The sequence below is a fragment of the Pelophylax lessonae genome (assembly GCF_965119305.1).
Source record: "Pelophylax lessonae genome assembly, chromosome: 11".
In the NCBI taxonomy this organism is placed as follows: Eukaryota; Metazoa; Chordata; class Amphibia; order Anura; family Ranidae; genus Pelophylax; species Pelophylax lessonae.
Window position 1 is genome coordinate 231,115,135 of NC_138778.1, and position 27,913 is coordinate 231,143,047.

The 27,913-nt window shown below is 46.4% G+C and overlaps 1 protein-coding gene across 1 annotated transcript; it reads left to right on the forward strand.

Annotated features, from left to right (window-relative positions):
- Positions 1-1,706: 1,706 nt before the first annotated feature.
- On the forward strand, positions 1,707-27,709 carry POLG2 (DNA polymerase gamma 2, accessory subunit). The gene is made up of 8 exons (XM_082272101.1): positions 1,707-2,080; positions 5,468-5,588; positions 5,898-6,003; positions 16,494-16,667; positions 19,105-19,245; positions 19,323-19,403; positions 19,507-19,607; positions 27,517-27,709. The coding sequence occupies exons 1-8, from the start codon at positions 1,801-1,803 to the stop codon at positions 27,680-27,682; spliced, it is 1,170 nt and encodes a 389-aa protein (XP_082128227.1). The 5' UTR covers positions 1,707-1,800; the 3' UTR covers positions 27,683-27,709.
- Positions 27,710-27,913: the final 204 nt, after the last annotated feature.

Genomic DNA, 27,913 nt, shown 5'->3' on the forward strand with positions numbered 1-27,913 from the left:
CTACCTTCTCACTCTGGAACCTACCTAAGAGTCTGTCTCCAACCTACTGTTGGGCAGACTTTCTTGTCCTACAGCGGACTCTCAATAGTCCATTTATAATCTCTTCACACAGCACAAATGTCCATTGAACATGTCCTTAACTCATCACAATGAGAATGTCTCTTGGCTTGCCTCTTCACATGGCAAACATTCCTTTATTTCTTTCACATAGAAATAGTTTGTTTTCTCACCTTTGAGACGTCTTCACACTTGGTTACCCTCCTTAGCGCACATCACTTCAGGGGGTCTTCTCCCATGCTCACCAGCTTGTCGGGAGGCACACATCTGACTGTCCTCCTTCTCCCAGCCCACATGGCTTCAGGAGACAGCTTCCGGAGGCAGCAATCCATTAGACTTCCTTTGGACAATTATAGAAGCCTTCATTTCCTCATTCTGAACAGCTGAAGGCCTTTCAACTTCCTTAGACAGTTCTGGCTACCTCTGCAGCCGACACCCTATAGTAATTGGTGATTTGTCTAACCCAGGTGGAAGTGTAGCTCCTGTCTGTGACTACATTCACAGATTTACCTGACTTCCTGTCACAATATATATATATATATATATATATATATATATATATAGTAGCTTAAATATTGATATTTGCACTGTTTTGCACTGAAATTAGCCATTTTATGTAAATTTCTGAGTTATCTGTTAAAAATGTGGCTCTGTTAGTAAATTTTGGACACCCTCTCAGTAAATTTCACTCGGGGGGTTGGCAACACTGCACCCCATTATAGTGCCCCCTCCCCCAACTATGTATGCTGAGCGCCGCTTGCCCACCGCCGGTGTCTGGGCCTAGCATAGCAGGTGCCGCCAGATAGAGGGGAGGGAGAAGAGCAGACACACGTCCACTCTCCTCCCCTTCTTTTGGAGACGGGACGTGGGTGTGGCTGGAGGTGAGACGTGGGTATGGCTGGAGGTGGGGCAAGGGTGTGGCTGGGGGCGGAACATAGGTGGGGCCTGGAAGGGGGCCCTTGATTTATTTTGCCCAGGGGCCCTGAGGGTCCTCAGTCTGCCCCTGCACCATATATATATATATAAATACATATACCTACATTGTATGTCACCCCCCATACCCTCCCTATATCCTCCTATATATAATATATTGTATCAGTGTGTATGTTACCTTCCTATATCGGCTCTATGTACAATCTTCTAACCTGTCCCCATTGTATCCCTCACTTCCAGCCATGGCAATAGTACTCAGGTTATAGACCGGCCTCCCTTGCATCTCCTCCAGCCCCTGCTCCTGTAATCTGCCTGTATAATAGGGATGTTTCCTGGAATGTGGCATCCCCGGCATTGTTCTTAGGTTTAGCGCACTGACAGCGCCTCCTATGAGGACACGAGCTGCCAATTAGTGCTATTTTTTAATGATTTCTGCATGTGTGAATGGCTTACCTCTGTATCTACAGAACAGGAGCAGGCAAGGATTTGCAGTAAAGTTTGGATCTCACCTGGCACAGTTTTTCTTTTCCTGACTGCTGATTGGCTGCCATGAACAATGTCATTCTCACATTATCTTTCTGTACTATTCTCACAGAGCTATGTACCATCCCCCGGCGGAGGCCATATTGTGTCAGGTGACCACGATCTGCCATGTCTTGGTGTGCGGTGGGACTGATCCGGGTCGGGCGGACAAGGAGGACATTTCCGGCGTCTCTATTACTGCAGTGCAGAAGGCTGGCGGCCGGAGGGCGGGAGAGTGATGATCTTCTGGAGTTGTGCCGTCGAAGGTGCTTCCTGTTAGGGGAGAAGATGACTCCGGCCTCTGTTCTAGGAGGACATCACAGCCTGGGGCCCCTGGGAGCCCAAATGAAAAGGAACTTGGTAAAGGAATGGTGGGACGCCATGGTGCTGCACCGGGAACAGGTTCTGCCCATTGACTCTTTGTGTCACCTACCAGGAACATCTAACCCTTCACCAAGACCACCGCTGAAGACCCTCCCCAAAGCCTGTCTGGACCGCCTCCAAAACCAAAGTCTAACCCAGGAGGAGCTGGAAAAGATGGCCGGTCCTCGCCAAGATCTCCTATATGGTAACAATGACACAAATGGAGATGGGCTGAACACCCCCCTGTTCAATTAACAGCAGAACTCCCGAACAGGGAAAAATTCTGCCCCGAAACCAAGTATCCTATTGAAGTCTATGGGGGACGAACATGAAAAATCAAAAGTCCCCATTATGAAGGCTTATATGCAAGTAATTGGCCATAAAAAGGGTATGGGGCCGGGTACTACCCTGGGGGACAAGTATCAATGCAGCATTTTTATACAGGAGCAGTGATTTTAATGATACTTCAAGTGCAACAATAAAAATGATAAAGTGCCTGGGGGGTCCCCTTAGTCTGCCTGTAAAGTGGAGCATCTGTACCATGTATAGAACCTGCTGCAGCAAAACTGACATTTATAAATTATATAAAATATATATATATATATATATTTAACCCTCCTCTTGTGTTAGGGTAAAAACTGACCCGTTTTCAGGTTTTGAATGTCTATAAGTATCATATAAATTTGTTTATTGCATCAAGATTTTTTTACTTTGTCAGGAACCTCTATTTAAACAATGTAATAGAAAAATAATCATTTTCACTAAATTATAAAATACTGTGGTGAAAATTAAGACGTTCATGGTGTTAGGGTCAATTCTGACCCAGTTATAATATAGGATTTTAGGACACTAATAAGTGCCAAAACTGAAATCATAAACACTCTCTCTGCTTAGTAACAGTGACAGCCAATCCCCTCTCAACCCTGTGAGCTGTAGTTAGGGAGGGGCCTATCTCTTTTCCTGCTTGTCTGCTTCTCTAAATAAAGTGAAGAAACATAGGACAAATTCATTTCAGAGTTGCTGACTTTATTTTACCATTTTTTCAATTTGACAATGAGAGGTATGCTATCAAAAGAAAGGTCTAAGGGGTCACGCCAAAAATATTAAAACCAATCTTTTCAAGGATAAAGAAGCCTAACAAGGTAACCAAGAGGTAAGAAACAAATTTGATGATAAATAATTATTCAGAGGGTATTTTATGGCTGATTTAAAACACGGGTCAAAACTGACCCTAACATCATGGATAGTAACGGAATTCTAACATAAGAGGAGGGTTAAATCCCATTTAAATTGACTCACTGTTGCAAGTGCTGGCACCCGGCTATTTAAAAAAAAAAAAAAACGGTGTTCTCCCCCCCCCCCCCCCAGTCCGTACAAGACCCTTATCCAAGCATGCATCCTCCTACCCACAACCCTGTGCTTTGATTGTAGGGGTCTGCGGGCAAGGGGTTAATCAGAATCTGGAAGCCCCTTTAACAAGGGGGCCCCCAGGTCCCATTGCCCCCCTCCTCCCATGTGAATGAGTAGGGTACCCCTACTGCTTCACCAAAAAAGTGTCAAAATATAAAAAAACAGACAGGTTTTTTTTACAATTTCTTTATTAAAAAGAAAATCACACCGTCCTTCAATGTAGATCCATCGTCATTAACTACGCCACCACCTGACCTGAAAAATAAAATAAAAACGCTCCACCCACCACAAAGGCAAACCCCCGAATGGCTGGCTTGCCATTTGACAGTTCTTATATAGGTAAGGGCGGGGCCACCTGGCGACATCACCTGGTGGCACCGCCCACCTGTGATGTCATCGACACAGCATGCACTGGTTGGCAATGTCACAAGGGGGGCGGTGCCACTAGGTGATGTGACAGTTCTTAGGTAAAGGCGGGGGGCCACCTGGCGACATCACCTGGTGGCACTGCCCCCCTGTGATGTCATCGACAGCATGCACTGGTTGGTGATGTCACAAGGGGGGGCGGTGCCACCAGGTAATGTGAAAATTCTTAGGTAAGGGTGGGGCCACCTGGCGACATCAACTGGTGGCACCGCCCCCCAGTGATGTCATCGACCCAGCATGCACTGGTTGGTGATGTTGCAAGGGGGGCGGTGCCACCAGATTTTGCAGCCAGGTGGCCTCGCTCTTACCTATATAAGAACTGTCAAGCCCGCAATTGGGCGGTTTGACTTTGCGGTGGGCGGAGGCCTTTTTTTTTTTTTTTCAAGTCCAGTGGTGGTGGCGGCGTTGTGATTGACGATCGATCTACATTGGAGGACAGCGTTTTTTAGTTTTTAATAAAGGATTTGTCAAAAACCTGTCTACTGTTTTTAATTTATTTTGACATGTTTTTTGATGAATGGGTCGGGGTAAAATGTACCCATTACTCATCCACATATGGGGGGCAAGATCCGATGCCCGCAGACCCCCCACACCCCAAGGTTTTGGGGAAGAGACCCTTGTTGCCCTCAACATGTCCCCTGCCCCAAAGCACCCATGCCTGTTGAGGGCATGTGGCCTGGTATGGTTCAGGAGGGGGTGGGGGGCCCTTACTCGTCATTGTCCACCCCCCCCCCGACCCACCAGGCTGCATGCTCCGATAAGGTACTGGTATGGATTGTAGGGGGGGACCGACCATGCCAGGTTTTTTTATTTTGCTATTTTTTATATATATATATATATATAGCTGTCAGTGGGGAAGTTCATTGACCGCTGATGACTCATCGGTTGTTAAGGACGCTGTAGCCGGCTTCCCGGCCGCTCCTTTACAACCAGCTTATACTGCACCCTTATTGGGCAGAGCTTGCGTAGAATGCACTGTGCAGCACAGGGAACCCCCAGCAAACGCCCTGTAACTTTGGGTGTTCGCCGAATAAGGGGGAACAGCTAATAATAAGCTGAAACTCCTGCTGGGGCTGAACCGTTCGCCCAACACTAGACACAAATTACTGCAGGAAATGTCACCATTGTGGGAGGGGCAGAGACACAAATTACTGCAGGAAATGTCACCATTGTGGGAGGGGCAGAGACACAAATTACTGTGGGAAATGTCACCATTGTGGGAGGGGCAGAGACACAAATTACTGTGGGAAATATCACCATTGTGGGAGGGGCAGAGACACAAACTACTGCAGGAAATCTCACCATTGTGGGAGGGGCAGAGACACAAACTACTGCAGGAAATGTCACCATTGTGGGAGGGGCAGAGACACAAATTACTGTGGGAAATATCACCATTGTAGGAGGGGCAGAGACACAAACTACTGCAGGAAATGTCACCATTGTGGGAGGGGCAGAGACACAAATTACTGTGGGAAATACCACCATTGTAGGAGGGGCAGAGACACAAACTACTGCAGGAAATGTCACCATTGTGGGAGGGGCAGAGACACAAATTACTGCAGGAAATGTCACCATTGTGGGAGGGGCAGAGAAACAAATTACTGCAGGAAATGTCACCATTGTGGGAGGAGCAGAGACACAAACTACTGCAGGAAATTTCACCATTGTGGGAGGGGCAGAGACACAAAGGGGGAAATCTCACCATTGTGGGAGGGGCTTAAAATGTTGACTTTTAAAAATATTTTTCCAATTTTAGGTGCCTTGTATTATTACCCCTCTTGTTTGGAGCTCCTGAACAGGAAGTTGCCTTTTGGTATTGCAGAGGTGGGGAGATGCTTTCACCCAATCGCAGACAACAAGGATCCCGACACCTGCAGGTCAGCCATCTTGTAATGTGCCTAGTAATGGGGGGGGGGGGAGGGTTCTAAATTAGTGTGCAGAATACAATGTATTCCTCATTTGTCTTTTACCCACAATGCAGTTTGTTAGTAACTCTCAGATGTGTGCGCTCTGATTAATACCGGGGAAGGAGATTGGAGGTCACATGGGTTCACGGGCCACCGATTTCATCAACTGGTGCAAAGTCCTAAAAGCAAGAGATAGAATCCCGCTGACAGCGATAGAATTGATTTTTTATGAAGTTATTACATTCCTGTAAGTTGATAAATTTTACTTTCATGTTGTAGGGTGGGGGAGAGGACGGCGGCCTCTCTGGTCTGGTTCAGCTCAGCCAAGACTTGCGCTCAGTGGCGGGACTACTGGCTGCGGCAACGGCTGCTGTGGTGGAGGAAGGTGAGTGACCTGTGATTGCTGAGACATCTATGGGGGTTATTTATAAGAGATGAGATACACTATATTTTCAAAAGTATCGGGACGCCTGCCTTTACACACACATGAACTTTAATGGCATTCCAGTCTTAGTCCGTTGGGTTCAATATTGAGTTGGCCCACCTTTTGCAGCTACTTGAACTACAAGTCCCATGAGGCATTGCAAGGCTGACAGTTACAAGCATGACTCCTAAAGGCAGAGGCATGATGAGACTTGTAGTTCGCAATTGCTGGAACACATGAACTTTAATGGCCTCCCAGTCTTAGTCCGTAGAGTTCAATATTGAGTTGGCTCCGCCTTTTGCAGCTATAACAGCTTCAACTCTTCTGGGGAGGCCGTCCACAAGGTTTAGGAGTGTCTATGGGGGTGTTTCGCCATTCTTTCAGAAAAAGTGTTCCTTTAATTTTTTTGAGCAGTATATAATATGTATGTGTGTGTATACTAGGGACAGACCAATATGTTTTTTTTCAGATACCGATATTTTGGTCACAACATATCAGTATCGGCCGATATGGGCCAATATTTTGTACATTTAAAGTTTTGAAAAATAAAGACAATTTTTGACACAAATCTGGTACTGAACATGTTAATTTATGTTTAATGCTTAATGGCTGGCTGGCACCCTGTGGTGGGTGGGTGGCTGGCACAGGGGCTGTGGGTGGCTGACTGGTACAGGGCCTGTGGGTGGCTGGTAAAGGCCCTGTGGGTGGCTGGCTTGCTGGTACAGGGCCTGTGGGTGGCTGGCTGGTACAGGGCCTGTGGGTGGGTGGCTGGCTGGCTGGTACAGGGCCTGTGGGTGGCTGGCTGGTACAGGGCCTGTGGGTGGGTGGCTGGCTGGCTGGTACAGGGCCTGTGGGTGGGTGGCTGGCTGGCTGGTACAGGGCCTGTGGGTGGGTGGCTGGCTCGCTGGTACAGTGTCTGTGGCTCACTGGTACAGGGCCTGTGGATGTGGGTGGCTGGCTGGCACCAGGCTGCTGTGGGTGAGTGTATGGCTGTGATACACTGCCGGGAGACTAGGCCTGACTCCAGACAAGGCTGTCCAAGGTGAGGGAGGCGGCCTAAGAAGGCAGAATGACATCACAAAAATATCAGCCAGTTCCTGGGCCGATACCGATATATCGGGGAAAGTGCATATTGGCCACCGATATATCGGCCTTGCCAATAATAGGTCTGTCCCTAGTGTGTGTGTGTCTATATATATATATATATATATATATATATATATATGTATATATGTATATATATATATATATATATATATATATATATTACAGTGCCTTGCGAAAGTATTCGGCCCCCTTGAACTTTTCGACCTTTTGCCACATTTCAGGCTTCAAACATAAAGATATAAAACTGTAATTTTTTGTGAAGAATCAACAACAAGTGGGACACAATCATGAAGTGGAACGAAATTTATTGGATATTTCAAACTTTGTTAACAAATAAAAAACTGAAAAATTGGGCGTGCAAAATTATTCAGCCCTTTACTTTCAGTGCAGCAAACTCTCTCCAGAAGTTCAGTGAGGATCTCTGAATGATCCAATGTTGACCTAAATGACTAATGATGATAAATAGAATCCACCTGTGTGTAATCAAGTCTCCGTATAAATGCACCTGCACTGTGATAGTCTCAGAGGTCCGTTTAAAGCGCAGAGAGCATCATGAAGAACAAGGAACACACCAGGCAGGTCCGAGATACTGTTGTGGAGAAGTTTAAAGCTGGATTTGGATACAAAAAGATTTCCCAAGCTTTAAACATCCCAAGGAGCACTGTGCAAGGGATAATATTGAAATGGAAGGAGTATCAGACCACTGCAAATCTACGAAGACCTGGCCGTCCCTCTAAACTTTCAGCTCATACAAGGAGAAGACTGATCAGAGATGCAGCCAAGAGGCCCATGATCACTCTGGATGAACTGCAGAGATCTACAGCTGAGGTGGGAGACTCTGTCCATAGGACAACAATCAGTCGTATACTGCACAAATCTGGCCTTTATGGAAGAGTGACAAGAAGAAAGCCATTTCTTAAAGATATCCATAAAAAGTGTCGTTTAAAGTTTGCCACAAGCCACCTGGGAGACACCAAACATGTGGAAGAAGGGGCTCTGCTCAGATGAAACCAAAATCAAACTTTTTGGCAACAATGCAAAACGTTATGTTTGGCGTAAAAGCAACACAGCTCATCACCCTGAACACCCCATCCCCACTGTCATACATGGTGGTGGCAGCATCATGGTTTGGGCCTGCTTTTCTTCAGCAGGGACAGGGAAGATGGTTAAAATTGATGGGAAGATGGATGGAGCCAAATACAGGACCATTCTGGAAGAAAACCTGATGGAGTCTGCAAAAGACCTGAGACTGGGACGGAGATTTGTCTTCCAACAAGACAATGATCCAAAACATAAAGCAAAATCTACAATGGAATGGTTCACAAATAAACATATCCAGGTGTTAGAATGGCCAAGTCAAAGTCCAGACCTGAATCCAATTGAGAATCTGTGGAAAGAACTGAAAACTGCTGTTCACAAACGCTCTCCATCCAACCTCACTGAGCTCGAGCTGTTTTGCAAGGAGGAATGGGCAAAAATTTCAGTCTCTCGATGTGCAAAACTGATAGAGACATACCCCAAGCGACTTACAGCTGTAATCGCAGCAAAAGGTGACGCTACAAAGTATTAACTTAAGGGGGCTGAATAATTTTGCACGCCCAATTTTTCCGTTTTTTATTTGTTAAAAAAGTTTGAAATATCCAATAAATTTCGTTCCACTTCATGATTATGTCCCACTTGTTGATTCTTCACAAAAATTACAATTTTATATCTTTATGTTTGACGCCTGAAATGTGTCAAAAGGTTGAAAAGTTCAAGGGGGCCGAATACTTTCGCAAGACACTGTATATATGTGTGTATATATATATATATATATATATATATATATATATATATATATATATATATATATATATATATACACAGTGGGTACGGAAAGTATTCAGACCCCCTTAAATTTTTCTCTCTTTGTTATATTGCAGCCATTTGCTAAAATCATTTAAGTTCATTCTTCTTCCTCATGAATGTACACATAGCACCCCATACTGACAGAAAAACACAGAATTGTTGACATTGTTGCAGATTTATTAAAAAAGAAAAACTGAAATATCACATGGTCCTAAGTATTCAGACCCTTTGCTGTGACACTCATATATTTAACTCAGGTGCTTTCCATTTCTTCTGATCATCCTTGAGATGGTTCTACACCTTCATTTGAGTCCAGCTGTGTTTGATTATACTGATTGGACTTGATTAGGAAAGCCACACACCTGTCTATATAAGACCTTCCAGATCACAATGCATGTCAGAGCAAATGAGAATCATGAGGTCAAAGGAACTGCCTGAAGAGCTCAGAGACAGAATTGTGGCAAGGCACAGATCTGGCCAAGGTTACAAAAAGATTTCTGTTGCACTTAAGGTTCCTAAGAGCACAGTGGCCTCCATAATCCTCAAATGGAAGACGTTTGGGACGACCAGAACCCTTCCTAGAGCTGGCCGTCCGGCCAAACTGAGCTATCGGGGGAGAAGAGCCTTGGTGAGAGAGGTAAAGAAGAACCCAAAGATCACTGTGGCTGAGCTCCAGAGATGCAGTCAGGAGATGGGAGAAAGTTGTAGAAAGTCAACCATCACTGCAGCCCTCCACCAGTCGGGGCTTTATGGCAGAGTGGCCCGACGGAAGCCTCTCCTCAGTGTAAGACACATGAAAGCCCGCATGGAGTTTGCTAAAAAAACACCTGAAGGACTCCAAGATGGTGAGAAATAAGATTCTCTGGTCTGATGAGACCAAAATAGAACTTTTTGGCCTTAATTCTAAGCGGTATGTGTGGAGAAAACCAGGCACTGCTCATCACCTGTCCAATACAGTCCCAACAGTGAAGCATGGTGGTGGCAGCATCATGCTGTGGGGGTGTTTTTCAGCTGCAGAGACAGGACGACTGGTTGCAATCGAGGGAAAGATGAATGCAGCCAAGTACAGGGATATCCTGGACAAAAACCTTCTCCAGAGTGCTCTGGACCTCAGACTGGGCCGAAGGTTTACCTTCCAACAAGACAATGACCCTAAGCACACAGCTAAAATAACGAAGGAGTGGCTTCACAACAACTCTGTGACTGTTCTTGAATGGCCCAGCCACAGCCCTGACTTAAACCCAATTGAGCATCTCTGGAGAGACCTAAAAATGGCTGTCCACCAACGTTTACCATCCAACCTGACAGAACTGGAGAGGATCTGCAAGGAGGAATGGCAGAGGATCCCCAAATCCAGGTGTGAAAGACTTGTTGCATCTTTCCCAAAAAGACTCCTGGCTGTATTAGATCAAAAGGGGGCTTCTACTAAATACTGAGCAAAGGGTCTGAATACTTAGGACCATGTGATATTTCAGTTTTTCTTTTTTAATAAATCTGCAACAATGTCAACAATTCTGTGTTTTTCTGTCAGTATGGGGTGCTATGTGTACATTCATGAGGAAGAAGAATGAACCTAAATGATTTTAGCAAATGGCTGCAATATAACAAAGAGTGAAAAATTTAAGGGGGTCTGAATACTTTCCGTACCCACTGTGTGTGTATATATACAAATATAGACCCACTGCTCAAAAAAATGAAAGGTGCACTAGATGGGCAACAAGGAGACAACCTTCAAAACAAAAAATGGTTTTACAGGTGGAGGCCACTGACATTTTTTTTCCCTACTCATCTTACATATAGTTACATAGTTAGTGAGGCTGAAAAAAGACATCAGTCCATCCAGTTCAACCTATGATGTGTGTGTGTGTTTGCTTTTAGCCGTACATTGTATACCCCTGTATGTTGTACATTGTATACCCCTGTATGTTGTGGTCTTTAAGGTGTCCATCTAACAGTTTTTTGAAACTATCAATGCTCCCTGCTGATACGACTGCTTGTGGAAGAGAATTCCACATCCTTACCGCTCTTACAGTGAAGAACCCCTTACGCACTTTAAGGTTAAACCGCCTTTCCTCAAGTTTTAGTGAGTGGCCACGTGTCTTATTGTATCTCCTTTCTCTGAATAGTTTGTTCCTTATGCTCGGGTCACCAGTACAGTATTTGTACATTGATATCATATCCCCCCTCAATCGTCTCTTCTCCAGAGAGAATAAGTTCAGGGCTTGTAGTCTTTCCTCATAGCTGATGTCCTCCATCCCCCTAATTATTTTTGTTGCCCTTCTCTGGACTCTCTCCAGTTCCAGCACATCCTTCCTGAGGACCGGTGCCCAGAACTGGACAGCATACTCCAGATGTGGCCGGACCAGAGTCTTGTAGAGCGGGAGAATAATCTCTTTATTTCTGGAGTGAATCCCCTTTTTTATACATCCCAGTATTCTGTTGGCTTTGCTTGCTGCGGCTTGGCATTGCATGCCACTTCCAAGCCTGTTGTCTACCAGTACCCCTAAGTCCTTTTCCATCCTAGACTCACCCAGAGGTTCCCCCCCTAGCGAGTAGCTTGCTTTCTGGTTTCTGGCCCCCAAGTGCATTACTTTACATTTTTCAACATTAAATCTCATCTGCCATGTAGTTGCCCACCCCGTTATTTTGTTCAGGTCCGCTTGCAAGGTTTCCACATCCTGCATAGAAGATATTGGCATGCCTAATTTAGTATCATCCGCAAATACTGAGATTGTACTAGATATCCCCTCCTCTAGATCATTTATGAATAAATTAAACAGGATTGGTCCCAGGACAGAACCCTGGGGGACCCCACTTTCCACACCCGCCCAATCCGAGTACTCCCCATTAATCACCACCCTCTGTACTCTCCCCTGGAGCCAGTTCTCTATCCAGGTACTCACCTTATGGTCCATACCTATCTTCCTTAGTTTGTACAGTAAGCGTTTGTGGGGAACGGTGTCAAAGGCCTTTGCAAAGTCCAGATACACCACATCCACAGGCTTACCTTTATCTAGGTGGCAGCTCACTTCATCATAGAAGGTTAATAGATTGGTTTGGCACGAACGATTTTTCATGAATCCATGCTGATTAATACTTATAATACCGTTTTCATTACTAAAGTCTTGTATGTGGTCCCTTAACATCCCCTCCAATATTTTGCAGACTACAGATGTTAGGCTGATCGGCCTATAGTTACCCGGGATATATCTCGGCCCCTTTTTAAATATTGGTACCACGTTGGCTTTTTTCCAATCATCTTTTCTGAGTGTTTGTCACGAGTTTTGCATTTGGCTGGGGTCAGTGTCACTACTGGTAGCATGAGGCCAAATCTGGACCCTATAGAGGTTGTACAGGCAGTTCAACTCCTCCAGGATAGCACATTAATCCGTACCATTACCAAGAGCACGGAGGAGATTCCAGGAGACAGGCAGTTACTCTAGGACAGTGTTTCTCAACTCCGGTCCTCAGTGCACACTAACAGGCCAGATTTTAAGTATTACCTTGGGGAGATGCAGACTAGAATTCTGAAATCACTGAGCAGCAAATGATATCACCTGTGATGTATTTCAGTTTTCTTGCAAACCTGGCCTGTTAGTGTGCCCTGAGGACTGGAGTTGAGAAACACTGCTCTAGAAGAGCTGGACAGGGCAATAGAAGGTCCTTAAACCACCAGCAGGACCGGTATCTGCTCCTTTGTGCAAGGAGGAACAGGATGAGCACTGCCAGAGCCCTACAAAATGACCTCCAGCAGGACACTGGTGTGAAAGTCTCTGACCAAACAATCAGAAACAGACTTCATGAGGGTGGCCTGAGGGCCCGACGTCCTCTAGTGGGCTCTGTGCTCACTGCCCGGTGCCATGGAGCTCGATTGGCATTTGCCATTGAACACCAGAATTGGGAGGTCCACCACTGGCACCCTGTGCTTTTCACAGATGAGAGCAGAGTTCACCCTGAGCACATGTGACAGACGTGAAAGAAAGGCAGAGATGAGGGCGCTCTGGTGAGGAAGGCTGTCTGGTCCTTTGTTGCAGTAGAGCGGTTGCACTGAGGGCAGCACTTGTGTGAGAAGCAGCTCTATAGGATCATATAAGGAAAGAAAGACGCCTCTAAGTGCAGTATTCTAAGGATTTATTATTTGATTCAAGGGATTAAAAACACTTACAAGATGGCAGAGATAACAGGCATGTATTAATTGTCCTCTTTTGGTTTGCTGTGTCCTCTGTCTGCCGGGTGAGGGAGGATGAGAGAGCCGTCCTGCAGCTGTCTGGATTCCCTGGTGACGTGGAGGAACGAGAAGCAGAGAGGCAGATGGCGGCCCGGGTTCCGAAACCAAGCTGGAAGGCACGCGGCTGATATGGCGTCAGGTGAAGGCGTTGGGCGGTAACGCGTTTCAAAGCATGCACAGCTCCTTCGTCAGACCTAGGCCCATGTTTGTTCAGCAGGCTCAGAGTCTTGTGTTCAAACTCTCCGAAAGCCAATCGATGGCCTCCCGGCCCTTTTGGCTTCCTCTGTCCAATCAACGCCTCACAAGACTATCCTATCCTGATGGTCTTGTGAGGCATGATTGGACAGAGGAAGTCGAAAGGGCCGGGAGGCCATCGATTGGCTCTCAACGGAGAGTTTGAACACAAGGCTCTGAGCCGGCTGAACAAACATGGGCTTAGGTCTGACGAAGGAGCTGCGCATGCTCTGAAACGCGTTATGCCCAACGCCTTCTTCCGACGCCATATCAGCCGCGTGCCTTCCAGCTTGGTTCCGGAACCCGGGTCGCCATCTATCTCTCCGCTTCCTCGTTCCTCCACGTCACCAGGGAATCCAGACAGCTGCAGGACGGCTCTCTCATCCTCCCTCACCCGGCAGACAGAGGACACAGCAAACCAAAAGAGGACAATTATTACATGTCTGTTATCTCTGCCATCTTGTAAGTGTTTTAATCTCTTGCATCAAATAATAAATTATTTTATTACTGCACTTAGAGGCGCCTTTCTTTCCTGACAGATGTGAAAGCGTTATGCTGCCTGTAACATCGTTCAGTACGACTGGTTTGGTGGTGGGTCAGTGATGGTCTGGGGAGGAATATCCATGGAGGGACGCACAGACCTCTACAGGCTAGACAATGGCACCCTGACTGACATTAGGTATCGGGGTGAAATCCTTGGACCCATTGTCAGACCCTACGCTGGTGCAGTGGGTCCTGGGTTCCTCCTGGTGCACAACAATGTCCAGCTACATGTGGTGAGAGTATCCAGCCAGTTCCCTGGAGCATGAAGGAAGTGATGCCATTGAATGGCCCCCACACTCGGCTGACCTAAATCCAATAGAACACCTCTAGGACATTATGTTTTGATCCATCCGATGCCCCCAGGTTGCACCTCAGTCTGTTCAGGAGCTCAGTGATGTCCTGGTCCAGATCTGGGAGGAAATACCCCAGGACACCATCTGTCGTCTCATTAGGAGCATGTCCAGATGTTGTCAGGGATGCATACAAACACGTGGGGGCCATACAATCTACTGAGGACCATTCTGAGGTCCTGCAATGAAGTTTCAGCAAAATGGACTCCCCTGCTGCATCATTTTTTCACTTTGATTTTCGGGGTGTCTTTGAATTCAGCCCTCTGTAGGGTGATAATTTTCATTTCCATCAAATTATGTGGCATCCTTTCTTTCCTAACACATTACCCAGCCCATACCAGTATAGATCCTAACACATTACCCAGTCCATACCAGTATAGATGCTAACACATTACCCAGCCCATACCAGTATAGATCCTAACACATTACCCAGTCCATACCAGTATAGATCCTAACACATTACCCAGCCCATACCAGTATAGACCCTAACACATTACACAGTCCATACCAGTATAGATCCTAACACATAACCCAGTCCATACCAGTATAGATCCTAACACATTACCCAGTCCATACCAGTATAGATGCTAACACATTACCCAGTCCATACCAGTATAGATGCTAACACATTACCCAGTCCATACCAGTATAGATGCTAACACATTACCCAGTCCATACCAGTATAGATCCTAACACATTACCCAGCCCATACCAGTATAGATCCTAACACATTACCCAGCCCATACCAGTATAGATCCTAACACATTACCCAGCCCATACCAGTATAGACCCTAACACATTACACAGTCCATACCAGTATAGATCCTAACACATAACCCAGTCCATACCAGTATATATCCTAACGCATTACCCAGTCCATACCAGTATATATCCTAACGCATTACCCAGTCCATACCAGTATAGATCCTAACACATTACCCAGCCCATACCAGTATAGATCCTAACACATTACCCAGCCCATACCAGTATAGATCCTAACACATTACCCAGTCCATACCAGTATATATCCTAACGCATTACCCAGTCCATACCAGTATACATCCTAACACATTACCCAGTCCACACCAGTATACATCCTAACACATTACCCAGCCCATACCAGTATAGATCCTAACACATTACACAGTCCATACCAGTTGAGATCCTAACACATTACCCAGTCCATACCAGTATAGATGCTAACACATTACCCAGCCCATACCAGTATAGATGCTAACACTAACCCAGTCCATACCAGTATAGATCCTAACATGTTACCCAGTCCATACCAGTATAGATGCTAACACATTACCCAGTCCATACCAGTATAGATCCTAACACATTACCTAGTCCATACCAGTATAGATCCTAACACATTACCCAGTCCATACCAGTATAGATCCTAACACATTACCCAGCCCATACCAGTATAGATCCTAACACATTACCCAGTCCATACCAGTTTAGATCCTAACACATTACACAGTCCATACCAGTTGAGATCCTAACGCATTACCCAGTCCATACCAGTTGAGATCCTAACACATTACCCAGTCCATACCAGTATATATCCTAACGCATTACCCAGTCCATACCAGTATATATCCTAACGCATTACCCAGTCCATACCAGTATAGATCCTAACACATTACCCAGCCCATACCAGTATAGATCCTAACACATTACCCAGCCCATACCAGTATAGATCCTAACACATTACCCAGTCCATACCAGTATGGATCCTAACACATTACCCAGTCCATACCAGTATGGATCCTAACACATTACCCAGTCCATACCAGTATAGATCCTAACACATTACCCAGTCCATACCAGTATAGATCCTAACACATTACCCAGTCCATACCAGTATGGATCCTAACACATTACCCAGTCCATACCAGTATAGATCCTAACACATTACCCAGTCCATACCAATATAGTTATCCAGCATGAGATTTTTCCCCATTGAGATCTGATGTGTTTTCAAAGTGTTGCTTTAATTTTATTTGAGCAGTGTATATATATATATATATGTATATAATAAAATGCATTTTTACATATGACCGAATGCTGAGAAAGCATGCCTGGACCCGACTGTACGGCGCTATTTTCTCACCCCTCCCCCCCTCTGTGTCCAGTTTGCTCAGTTGCCATCCAGATTCAGCAGCGGTGACCACCCTGACGAAGACGGAAGGAAAACGACCCTCATACAGTACGACTTCCCCTGGGGCAAGGAGCCAATCGAACGCCTCGGCAGCCTAGATGACTCCGCCCTCACCCAGATGCACCATGGGCCCATCACTCATCTTCAGGTATGTCACACTGACTGCACACAGAATCAATCCATGTCATTTCCAATCCTTTTACTTGCATCGATCATTAGAGGGCAACTCCCACTTTCATAGGGAAAAAATTTAGCAAATAAAAAAAAAAAAAAAAAAACAATATATAGAATTGTGACAGTAGTTATATTGTAATTGGATCTTATTAACCACTTCAGCCCCGGAGGATTTTACCCCCTTAATGACCAGGGCCTTTTTTGCAATTCGGCACTGCGTTACTTTATCGGACAATTGCGCGGTCGTGCAACGCTGTACAATGAAACAATGATTTCTTCTGAATAACAAAAGGAAGGAATCTACTACAAAGTTTGCTACAATCCCTGCAATGTACAGAGATCACCCAGAGGGGGGGCAGGGGGGGGTCTTCTCAACAAAGAGTGGAGTTATTCTTTAACCACTTGCCGACCACCGCAAGTACATATACTGGGTACGTCACTCGCCCGCGAGCCAATAGGGGGCGAGCGCGCGTCGCCGGAGGCGCGCTCCCGCTCATTCACTGCCATCCCCGCGCGAGTGACCGGCTGATGTAAACAAAGCCGTCTGTCATTCTCCCTGGTGTAACTGCAGAGATCATACGATCCTGCTATGCATTTACAGTTAGAATCACACCCCTAGGGACACACTTAACCCCTGGATCACTAATAAAGTTAACCCCTTCCCTGCCAGTGTCATTATCACAGTAACAGTGCATATATATAGCACTGATTATTGTAGTAATGTCACTGGTACCCCCAAAAGTGTCAAAAATGTCAGTCAAGGGTCCAATCTGTCCGCCGCAATGTCGCAGTCCCGCAAAAAAAATCGCAGATCGCCGCCATTACTCGTTAAAGTAAAAAACAATAAAAATGACAGAAATCTTTCCCTTAGTTAGTAAACGCAATAACTTTTGCGCAAACCAATCAAAATACGCTTATTGTAATTTTTTTTTTTTTTTCAACCAAAAATATGTAGCAGAAAACAAGTTGGCCTAAAATGTTAAATTTTGATTTTTAAATTTTTTGGGGGAGGGAATTTCATGTGAAAAATATTGTTATTTTTTTCAGAATTGTCGTTCTTTTTTTTGTTTATAGCGCAAAAAGTAAAAATCGCACAGGTGATCAAATACCACCAAAAGAAAGCTCTGTTTGTGGGGAAAAAAAGACGTCAATTTAATTTGGGTACAGCGTCGCACGACCGCGCAATTGTCCGTTAAAATAATGCAGTGCCAAATCGCAAAATAGGGCCTGGTCTTTGAGCAGCCAAATCCTCCGGGGCTTAAGTTAAAATACTCCCTGGTGATCCTGCTATATAAGACATTTCCTTGTATAGGGTGACAACGCTCTGTCCCTGTCCTCTAATTGTGCTCCTGCGTTGTCATACAAGCTTAGTATGGCTTTTTCTGCAGTGTTGTCACCATCAGGAAGCTGATGCCAGGCAGCCATCACTGGACTGTGTATAAATGTGAAGTGGCTACAAAGAGGCTGCAGGAGATCCACAGGACGTAGGTAGCAAATTGAATATTATGGAATAGTTTATAATACGCAGTGCACAGAGCAAACTGAGGAACAGCGCTGAGATCACGGCAGCGGAGTGGCTTAGTGGTTGGCACTTCTGCCTTGCAGCACTGGTATCCTCAGTTCAGATTCTGTCCAGGAAAATGCAAAGGAAATGCCATCCACTCAGAGTCCACATCGGCACCCCCTGGAAGTCTGTCACACTGTGTATGTGTAAGCCTAGTCTGTACATTATACACAGGCAGCCGAGGGGGCTCCTTCGTGATTCTCTCCATGTTACCACAAGGTGGCGCTAAGCTTACATTTTTGCAATATTGGAGTTTGATTGCGGGAAGATCGGATTTGCTTTCCAGTAGGCTGACATTAGGAATGCAGAAAGACGTTCTTCGGGGGGGGAGGTCCTCATGGGGTCCTTACTAGTTTGCTGCGCTTTACCCTTCCTGACAAATTCCACTCCACCTGCTTGTCCCTCCAATTTATAATGGTTTAACCTGGAAATCAATCCCATAAACTGGTGAGATGAGGCCCTTGATGCGCACATGCGTGTTGTGTCCTCCTAGTGCGCATGTGCGGTTTTTGTGCCATTCTAGTGTGCTTGCACAGGTATTATATTCCTATAGCATGCATGAATATTATGTCCCTCTAGTGCGCATGTGCGGTTATTGTGTCCCTCTAGTGCGCATGTGCGGTTATTGTGTCCCTCTAGTGCGCATGTGCGGTTTTTGTGTCCCTCTAGTACATATTTATGGTTATTGTGTCCCTCCTGTGGACATGCTCGGTTGCTGTGGCCATCTGGTGTCCATGTGCGGTATTACATCATCTAGTGAAGAAGTGATGCCAGAGGTCCTATTTGGGGGCGTGGTTTTCATGTAACCCTTCAGTGACTCCTCCTCTCCTCCGATGTCTGTCCACAGGGCCGGGACGGCAGGAAGTCGGTCGTTCCACACGTGGTCTGGGTGAGCAGCGATGTGGAAGGCGGTCTGCTGGCCTACCTGTCTGATGCCATGCAAGTGACGGAAAGCGCGGCGCCCCGGGGGAAGGAGCAGCAGCGCGCGGTGAGGGATCAGTAAACGATGTCACAACATTGTATCTTTTTATTTTTATATTTAATTCCGTCCTTCTTGTCTTTCAGGTGCTGAAGATTCACCCGTCGCTGGCACCGGTTACATTGGCCGTAGACTTGGGGAAAGGCCCGGCCGCTGACCTACGACTGGTCTGTATTACTAGATTTGGGGGTCGTGGTTCATAGATGGAGCTCATTATGTGTAATGTGAGCTGCTGATGGTGATTGGCTGACGCCAGTCTCTGTCTTCTAGGTGTGCCAGGGTCTGTGTACCGAGCTGCGGGGGAGGGGGATCTCCGTCTGGCCGGGATACCTCGAAACGTTACAAACTCCTATGGAGCATCTGTTCACCAGGTGAGTGATAGGTGACCGCGCGGCATATTCCACCTTGGTCAGGGTTCCAGGCGCATCTGTTGGGTGGGTGATTGGTGGTGGGGGGGGGGATCTAATGTGGGCTGCACCCTTTTTGTCATCAATGGGGTTTCCTATGGGCAGCACAGTGCTTAGTGGTTGGCCCTTTGACCTTGCAGCGCTGGGGTCCTTGGTTGGCATCCTGGCTGGCACACTATCTGCATGGAGTTTGCATGTTCCTTCTGTGTTTACACAGGTTTCCTCCTGTAACGACACCCCAAATATAACAGGGGTTACAGTCGTCTAGGATAATCCGCTCCCGAACACCAGGACAGCTATCGACCACTCCAATCCGCCATACATGAAGCCCATCATTAATTCCCCCCCAAGTACGAGACAAGGCTCTGTAGTGAGGTTCAATCAAGAGTAACTCTCTTTTCCTTTATTGAAAGAAACACAGCATTTATATATACTTTGAGAATACCACATGAACAATGACATGACTGTGTAATTACCTCCCTTAGTAGACAGCCAGGTGAGCTCATTAACATACTTATCAATAGTCTCAGACCCAATTAACATACTGTCCTATTTTAGACAAAAGCACATTCTTTAGGAGTGGCTGCTGGAAACAATCCCCCCCCCCCTCTCTCTGCAGCTAATACACATTGATTAGCAGACACAGTGTCTCTCCTAGTTCCTGGACGCCCAAATTAGGAGTTGCACTTCCTGTGCCTTACAGTGTATAGGAATAAGGTAGATCTCCATATTTCCTGAGAGATATGGGTAATGCATATTACTGTCCCATCTGAAATAGTCCAAACCATATTCTCAGTGTACACCACCCTCCCGGTCACCCTGCATCCATAAAAGATGCAGGGTGACTTAAACATAAGAAAGCCACACAAGGCTGGACATGGTGTCTCCCAACCTCTTTAAAGAAATTTGGGGTCCACAACCCCCATGCCCAAAGTGACTCCTGTCACACCTCCGACACGCCAAAGACATGCTGGGGGGGGGTGTATTGGCTCCTATCTAAACTGGCCCCAATATTGTGAGATAGGGCCCCTAAAGGGAAAGTCTACCCTAACACTAAAGTCGCTACATCTACAGCCATCCACAATCTAAGACTAACCTACAGTGCCTTGAAAAAGTATTCACACCCCTTGAAATTTTCCACATTTTGCCGTGTTACAACCAAAAATGTAAATTTATTTTATTGGGATTTTATGTGATAGACCGACACAAATCACTTTAGGCCTCATGCACACGGGGCGTTTTTACAGCGGTTGTTTTTACAGCGGCATGTTCTCCTATGTCTCCCCAGCATGTTCTCCTATGTCTCCCCGGCATGTTCTCCTATGTCTCCCCGGCATGTTCTCCTATGTCTCCCCTCAGCATGTTCTCCTATGTCTCCCCAGCATGTTCTCCTATGTCTCCCCGGCATGTTCTCCTATGTCTCCCCCGGCATGTTCTCCTATGTCTCCCCGGCATGTTCTCCTATGTCTCCCCGGCATGTTCTCCTATGTCTCCCCGGCATGTTCTCCTATGTCTCCCCGGCATGTTCTCCTATGTCTCCCCGGCATGTTCTCCTAGGTCTCCCCGGCATGTCCTCCTATGTCTCCACAGCATGTCCTCCTATGTCTCCCCGGCATGTTCTCCTAGGTCTCCCCGGCATGTTCTCCTAGGTCTCCCCGGCATGTTCTCCTAGGTCTCCCCTGCATGTTCTCCTATGTCTCCCCGGCATGTTCTCCTATGTCTCCCCGGCATGTTCTCCTATGTCTCCCCGGCATGTTCTCCTATGTCTCCCCTCAGCATGTTCTCCTGTGTCTCCCCGGCATGTTCTCCTATGTCTCCCCGGCATGTTCTCCTATGTCTCCCCGGCATGTTCTCCTATGTCTCCCCGGCATGTTCTCCTATGTCTCCCCGGCATGTTCTCCTATGTCTCCCTGCACGCAGGCTGTTATCAGCGTTTTCTGGCTGGGGAAAAAAAACTGAAATTTAGTGGTTTTTAGGAGGTGTTTTTCAGCTGTAAAAACGCTTGAACGTCAATAAACACTGAAAAATGCCAAAAAACGCTGCTAACTGGCGTTTTTTTAATGTTGTTTATTCCATTGCTTTTTTTAACCACTTCTTGACCGGAAGGATTTGCCCCCCTTAATGACCAGGCCATATTTTGCAATTCGGCACTGTGTTATTTTAACGGACAATTGCGTGGTCGTGCGGCGCTGTACCCAAATAAAATTGATGTCCTTTTTTTCCCCACAAATAGAGCTTTCTTTTGGTGGCATTTGGTCACCTGTGCGATTTTTTTTTTTTTTTTTTGTGCGCTATAAACAAAAAAAGAGCGACAATTCTGAAAAAAAAAATATTTTTCCCAAAAAACAAAATTTAAAAATCGAAATTTTTTAACATTTTAGGCCAATTTGTTTTCTGCTACATATTTTTGGTAAAAAAAATCGCAATAAGCGTAGTTTGATTGGTTTGTGCAAAAGTTATTGCGTTTACTAACTACGGGGAAGATTTCTGTCATTTTTATTGTTTTTTTTTATTTTTTTTTACTAGTAATGGCGGCGATCAGCTTTTTTTTTTTTTTTTTCTGCTGCGACATTGCGGCGGACAGATCGGACCCCTAACTGACATTTTTGACACTTTTGGGGGGACCAGTGACATTACTACAGTAATCAGGGCTAAAAATATGCACTGTCACTGTACTAATGACACTGGCAGGGAAGGTGTTAACATTGTGGGTGATCAAGGGGTTAAATGTGAGCCTAGGGGAGTGATTCTAACTGTGAGGGGCTTGTGAAATGACCATAGAGACCTGTGTTCCTATATAGAAGGATCACAGGCGCTCTGTGATCATTCCAGGGAGAAGAACGGTCAGATGTGTTTACAACAGCCGACCGTCCTTCTCTCTCAGCGGGGAGCCATCGCAGGTGTCAGACGGCAATCGGAGCCGCCTGCCCCGTACATCGGAGCCCCCGCAGACGAGTGGGGGTGGGAGCGCGCCCCCTAGCTGCAGGCGTGCGACCGACGCAGACCTACATCGTTTTGCGCAGGAGAGGCTGTCTGCCACAGTAAATATGCGGTGGGAGGTCCGGAACCGGTTAAGCCTGGGTTGTGTTTTGAGGTGTCGTTGATGGAACATAGCCTGGGGTCACACTGCCACATGCTGGACACTGCATGTGATTTGCACCAAAAACACACCGCATTCCTGTGCACATCACATGTGATGTCTGTACGATGCGATTTGAGCTGTGTATTTTGTTTGGCTCAAACTGCATCACATTTGCCCCCAAAATGTTGTAGGACCTTTTTTTTTTCTGCACACCTAATCGTATTGAATGAGTGTGAACACCCATTTGATGCGACTCTGGCAAGCTCACTTCATTTTGCAATCTGCTTCGGGGGTTCGTTCATAGAAAATGAAGCCCTATTGACATTGTGCCGATTTGGCATGCGATTTGTCATGTCGAATCGCATGTCAAATTGTAGTCTATTGCCAGCAACGGCACCGGTTCACACTGAGGGCGGGGGGTGAAATCATTCAGCTGAACGCGCGCGATTTCAAACTCAGTGCAACTTTGGGGGCGATTTGACAGACATCTGTACGGGTTCATGCACAGATTTCTATTGAAATCGCCCTGAAGTCGCCAAAAGTAATGCAGAAACTTCTTTTGGGAATCGGTGCGGCGCTGCAAAGCCCAGGTCGCACCAATTCGGACAGCGACGTCGCCGGCAGTAGGCTCTGATTTGGCATGCGATTTGATATGTCAGATCTGCCCGATGTGAACGGGGGCTTAATGTTCCATGAACGACCCCCCCCCCCCCCAAACAGATTGCAAAATGCAGTGAGCTTGACAGAATTGAATGCGATGCGATTTTGATGCGGGGGAAAAAAGGGTCCACATTTGCACCAAAATGTTTCCCCCGCACCTAAATCTTATCGCATGAGTGTGAACAGCCATGCAATGCCTTTCTGGCAAGCATTGCATTGTGGGAAAGTAGGAGTTACTAAAATAGCCGAGGGGGAATTTTTATCTAAAATTGCCAAAAAAGCTGAAAAATGCACAACGTTTTTGGCGTTTTATAACCTCCCGTGTACACGAGGCCTTATTGTGAATTGGAAGAAAAATGATAAATGATACAAATAAATCTGTGAAAAGTGTGGCTGCATTTGTATTCACCCCCCCCCCCCGAGTCAATCCTTTGTAGCTCCGCCTTTCCCTGCAATTACAGCTGCGGGCCTTTTTGGGGATGTCTCTACCAGCTTTGCACATCTAGAGAGAACATTTCTGCCCATTCTTCTTTGCAGAATATCTCATCTCTGTCAGATTGGATGGAGAGCGTCAGAACAGCAATTTTCAAGTCTTGCCACAGATTCTCAATGTGATTTAGGTCTGGACTGTGATTGGGCCATTCTAACACATGAATATGCTTTGATGTAACCCATTCCATTGTAGCTCTGGATGGATGTTTCGGGTCGTTGCCCTGCTGGAAGGTGAACCTCCGCCCCAGTCTCAGGTCCTTTGCTGACTCTAACAGGTTTTCTTCTAAGATTGCCCTCTATGGCTCCATCCATCTTCCCATCAACTCTGACCAGCTTCCCTGTCCCTGCTGAAGAAAAGCATCCCCACACCATGATGTTGCCACCACCATGTTTCACAGTGGGGATGGTGTGTTCAGGGTGATGTGTAGTGTTAGTTTTCCCCCACACATAGCGTTTTACTTTTAGGCCAAAAAGTTCAATGTTGGTCTCATCTGAGCAGAGCTCCTCCCCCCACATGTTTGCTGTGTCCTCCACATGGCTTCTCCCAAACTGCAAACAGGACTTCTTATGGCTTTCTTCCACCAATGTCTTTCTTCTTCTCACTCTTCCATAAAGGGCAGATTTGTGGAGCGCACGACTAATAGTTGTCCTGTGGACAGATTCTCCCACCTGAGCTGTGGATCTCTGCAGCTCCTCCAGAGTTTCCATGGGCCTCTTGGCTGCTTCTCTGATGAATGCTCTCCTTGCCGGTCAGTTTAGGTGGACAGCCATGTCTTGGTAGGGGCCCGGCCATTCAGTTTAGGTGGACGGCCATGTCTTGGAAGGGGCCCGGCCGGTCAGTTTAGGTGGACGGCCATGTCTTGGTAGGGGCCCGGCCGTTCAGTTTAGGTGGACGGCCATGTCTTGGTAGGGGCCCGGCCGGTCAGTTTAGGTGGACGGCCATGTCTTGGTAGGGGCCCGGCCGGTCAGTTTAGGTGGACGGCCATGTCTTTGTAGGGGCCCGGCCGGTCAGTTTAGGTGGACGGCCATGTCTTGGTAGGGGCCCGGCTGTTCAGTTTAGGTGGACGGCCATGTCTTGGTAGGGGCCCGGCCGTTCAGTTTAGGTGGACGGCCATGTCTTGGAAGGGGCCCGGCCGGTCAGTTTAGGTGGACGGCCATGTCTTGGAAGGGGCCCGGCCGGTCAGTTTAGGTGGACGGCCATGTCTTTGTAGGGGCCCGGCCGGTCAGTTTAGGTGGACGGCCATGTCTTGGTAGGGGCCCGGCTGTTCAGTTTAGGTGGACGGCCATGTCTTGGTAGGGGCCCGGCCGTTCAGTTTAGGTGGACGGCCATGTCTTGGTAGGGGCCCGGCCGTTCAGTTTAGGTGGACGGCCATGTCTTGGTAGGGGCCCGGCCGGTCAGTTTAGGTGGACGGCCATGTCTTGGTAGGGGCCCAGCCGTTCAGTTTAGGTGGACGGCCATGTCTTGGTAGGGGCCCGGCTGTTCAGTTTAGGTGGACGGCCATGTCTTGGTAGGGGCCCGGCCGGTCAGTTTAGGTGGATGGCCATGTCTTGGTAGGGGCCCGGCTGTTCAGTTTAGGTGGACGGCCATGTCTTGGTAGGGGCCCGGCTGTTCAGTTTAGGTGGACGGCCATGTCTTGGTAGGGGCCCGGCCGGTCAGTTTAGGTGGACGGCCATGTCTTGGTAGGGGCCCGGCCGGTCAGTTTAGGTGGACGGCCATGTCTTGGTAGGGTTGCAGTTGTGCCATACTCTTTCCATTTTCCCATGATGGATTGAACAGCCCTCCGTGAGATCTTCAAAGGTTGGGAGATTTTTTTTTATAACCTAACCCTGCTTTATACTTCTCCACAACTTTATCCCTGACCTGTCTGGTGTGTTCCTTGGCCTTCATGATGCTCTTTGTTCAGCTAAGGTTCTCTAACAAACCTCTGAGGCCTTCACAGAACAGCTGTATTTATACTGAGACTAAATTACGCACAGGTGGACTCTATTTACTAATTAGGTGACTTCTGAAGGATAGACAGACAGCAAAGAAATGGGACTTTAAAGGCACCACATCCTGGAGTAGATTTAAATCGTAATATTTATTGAAACTTAACAAAACAATTAAAAATATATACAATATGGACATATTTCATGGGTATCAAGCTGTATTTTTGCATTAATCCCAAGAAAAACTTGGCTGGTAACCCCATCCACAATTAGGGAGCCCCCAATATTTACAATACACACAGGATAGAGAAAACAACCATAGTGTCCTAATTTCCGGATAATAACACTGATGATGTCCGGCTTGACATGTTTCACATGTTTCACATATTTTACGTTTCATCAGGAGCTTAAGGGTAAAATGACTTTGATCTATAATAAAGTAGAGGCAATATAATCAAACCTCTCAATAACGGGTATTCGGTGGGATACAGATCTATGACTATACAGATCTATGACTATACAGATCTATGACTATACAGATCTATGACAGTGTTCTGATCCAGGCCCCTTTCTCACAGGGCGGATCCACTATCTCGGCAGGGATCAATCTGTTGACCTCTGCTGAGCCGGCGGATGACAGGTCTGTCCCCGCTCACTGTGCAGAGACGGACCTGTCAGAGTCCCGCCCTCCTCTATGGGGAGATCGGATTAAAACAGACAGCATGTCCGATACCACCCACCCCATCCCCGGACGGATGGCGAACGTATCGCCACTCGGATCGTATGACAGATGGGTGTCAGCGGACACATCTCCCCTGAAATCCGCTTCTCCATAGAGAATGTATTTTATATCAGCTTTTTTACATTTCTTTTTTTTTTTTTTTTACAACTTACAATTGTTTTTGTTTCTTTTACAATTTACAATTGTTTGTTACACTATGTAAAATAAATAAAATCATTTTTTTCAGCTTTTTACACTTTTTTTTTTTTTTTTTTTTTTTTACACACTGTGACCAGAGCAATACAGCGTTGCCATATAAACTGACTGGTGGTAGTATGTAAAAAATAAATACATTTAAAAAAATTAAATTTTTTTATTTTTTTACAATTGTTTTTAAAACACTGTGAATACAGTGTTACCATAGAAACTGACTGGTGGCAGTATATAAAAAAATTAAATATTAAAAAAGAAAAAAAAATATAAATAATTGTTTAACACACTGTGACCAAAGCACTATAGGGAAGTAAACAGAGGGGTTTTTTTTGTTACACATTATGATTGCTTATAGCAGTGAATTTCATTGCTATAAGCAACCATTTCAATTGAGAATTTCATTGCCATAAGCAACCATTTTAATTGAATGAAACAAATACATTCAGTGTGTTTTGTTGTGATTAGCTGTGATTGGCCCTGTCTGTACCATGTGATCACTGTGATTAGCTGTGCTTGGCCCTGTCTGTACCATGTGATCACTGTGACCAATTACAGCTAGCAACACAGTTGTACACAATGGATGGCATGAAAGGAAGCCATCCATTGTCTACAACTGACAACTGTCGTGTGATCTGCTGTGATTGGTCACAGCGATCACATGGCAGGGGGCCGGTGCCGGTGCGCTGATCCGTTTCTGGTTGTATCTGGTGGACACAGCGCGTCCTCTCAGGAGGACGTCCTATAACATCATTTACTGAAAACCCTTCTCCTTCCAGGTACGACGAGATGGGCGTCCTGTTCACCGCGCTGGTCAGTGACGTCACGCTGGAGAGCGGGCTGCTTCATCTGCGCAGCAGAGACACCACCATCAGAGAGACCGTCCACATCTCCAAGCTGAGCGCCTTCCTGGTGCAGCACATCACTGCGGCCACCAAACTCTGACCCAATAAAACACTTCTTTTTTTCTTTGTGGTCGATTGGTGAATTATTGGTCTGATTGAAGTGGGGGTGGTTGGGGCCTCCCAATATCCGCCCACTCTGCAAATACAGAATGTCCAACTAAGGGGGGCCCCCAATTTCCATTCCCATCTGCTAATAAAAATGTCAAACTAAGGGGGCCCTCTGATATCTATTTACTTTGGTAATACACAACATTGGTCTGAGGGGTCCCCC

What these genes read in the sequence shown, in the direction of transcription:
- POLG2 (XM_082272101.1), top strand. Translation starts at nt 1,801, where the DNA reads ATGACTCCGGCCTCTGTTCTAGGAGGACATCACAGCCTGGGGCCCCTG. An exon ending in AAGGATCCCGACACCTGCAG is followed by an intron (nt 5,589 to 5,897) that starts GTCAGCCATCTT and finishes TTCATGTTGTAG; the next exon opens with GGTGGGGGAGAGGACGGCGG. An exon ending in GGCTGCTGTGGTGGAGGAAG is followed by an intron (nt 6,004 to 16,493) that starts GTGAGTGACCTG and finishes CTCTGTGTCCAG; the next exon opens with TTTGCTCAGTTGCCATCCAG.